Here is a 1,841-nt window from a genome sequence, read left to right as displayed (position 1 = left end):
CATTTCGATTAACAAATAAAAAGACTAACAAAGTCCATTAATACACAAATAAAAAGATTAACAAAGATCATCAGTACCCAAATAAAAAGTTTAACATCGATGCCATAAATTTCAAACACGAACTTTACAAGTTGTCCTATTATGACCTAGACCTCCACATATGCTGCACTTGCGTTCTACAACCACTTTCTTTCCATTGGAAGGATGGCCTTTCTTCTTAGGCCTACCTTGTTCTTCTTTGGATAACCAATTGAGTTTTTTTGCGCAGGTGTTCTCACTTTTATTGTCATAATATCATGTGGAACAATCCACTCTTCCTCGTTACCAGTATGATATATAGATTCTGTGTAAGAGGACCTTCTTGTCTCAATTTTATAGTAATCTGAACACAGTGAATAAAAGTTCACCCCTCGCTTAAGGGATCCAGATAGTGCATGAACACATGGGATACCAATAAGCTGAAACACGCCACATGTGCATGTCTTATTTAGGAAGTCGACTTCACCATTCAGTTCACCATCTAACACATGGAACTCATGCCTCCCTATTGCATAAGGGATCAAGAATCAAGCTTTCTCAGCCATATCCACCAAATCTTTCTCATAGGTCGGTGCAAGAGTTGTAGTTGTCTTCTCGCTAGTTTCTCTCCTATCACAGAACCAAGACTGCAATGTGAAGCGAATAAATTTGATGAATGTAGTTATCGAAAAGCTCCTAGCGTCCCTGGTCTTATTGTTAAAACTTTCAGCGTAATTGTTTGTCATTATATTATACCTAGTATCCAGGAAAACTAACATTTAATAGTAATGTACATTTAGAAGATTTCATAAATTAAAATACAATTCACAATGACATATCTATTTCCAGGAAAGTAAGCACGGGACCACTTATCAAAACCCATGCCTTCTAGGTATTGAGCAATAGCTGGGTCTTTTGATTTGATTTTTTCGAAGTTAGCATGGAACTCAGATTTCCTAAAAGAATATGCCGCATTATACATCAACACATGACAATGATCAGTCTTGAATTTAGCAACCACATTCATACTAATGTGGTGGTAGCAAGCACCGTGATAGGCATCGGGGAAAATAGTTTCCAAGGCATGTGTAATACTTGCATGCTTGTCAGATACAAACGCCAGGTCCTCAACTTCCCCAATCGCTTCCTTTAGCTTTGACATGACATACTTCCAAGAATCATGATTCTCACTATCCACAATACCAAATGCAACTGGATATAGATGGTTATTTGCATCTAGCGCGACTGCACATAACATCTGCCCACCGTATTTTGTCTTTAAAAAAGTGTCGTCCACACATAACACAGGACGACATGTACGAAACCCTCTTCTACTAACTCCGAGTGAGAAAAAGCAATATTTGAATTGATCTTCCTCAGTGACAAAATCTGTCAACGTCCCGGGATTTTTCTGTTGAAGCATGAACAGGTACGATGGTAACTTCTGGTAGGATGCTTCCAGTGTCCCTCTGACATAAGAAATAGCCTTCTCACGGCATCTCCAAGATTTTCCATATGACAACTCAATGCCATAATCATTCTTAATGTATTCTCTTATGTTGTTTTCCATGTACGCATTCGATCCAGTCTGATATTTTTTCTTTATGCAATGACTAATAACCCAAGGTGCAGCTTGGCGATGGCCTTTATGTCGGAGGTCAAGTGAGAAAGTGTGTTTATTGGTGAAATGAGTTATCTCGAACATATCAGATTTAGGCATTCTCTTCCCCCTCAATCTCCACCCACAATCTGTTAGGAAAAAATAGACTGCCTCAATGGAAATGGTAAGAAAATACAACTCTATGCAATATATTACAAATAAA

General features: G+C 38.1%; 1 protein-coding gene across 1 annotated transcript; it reads right to left on the bottom strand.

Moving 5' to 3' along the window:
• Positions 1–566: 566 nt before the first annotated feature.
• Positions 567–1,588, bottom strand: LOC133823840 (uncharacterized). The gene is made up of 2 exons (XM_062256687.1): positions 999–1,588; positions 567–774 (listed from the first exon to the last, which is right to left on the bottom strand). The coding sequence occupies exons 1-2, from the start codon at positions 1,586–1,588 to the stop codon at positions 567–569; spliced, it is 798 nt and encodes a 265-aa protein (XP_062112671.1).
• Positions 1,589–1,841: the final 253 nt, after the last annotated feature.

Source organism: Humulus lupulus, chromosome 3, assembly GCF_963169125.1.
Source record: "Humulus lupulus chromosome 3, drHumLupu1.1, whole genome shotgun sequence".
NCBI lineage: Eukaryota > Viridiplantae > Streptophyta > Magnoliopsida > Rosales > Cannabaceae > Humulus > Humulus lupulus.
Note: the sequence above shows the minus strand (reverse complement) of the source record. Positions and strands in the feature narration are given on the sequence as shown.

What these genes read in the sequence shown, in the direction of transcription:
- LOC133823840 (XM_062256687.1), bottom strand. Translation starts at nt 1,588, where the DNA reads ATGGAAAACAACATAAGAGAATACATTAAGAATGATTATGGCATTGAG. An exon ending in GATCATTGTCATGTGTTGAT is followed by an intron (nt 775 to 998) that starts GTATAATGCGGC and finishes CCTGGATACTAG; the next exon opens with GTATAATATAATGACAAACA.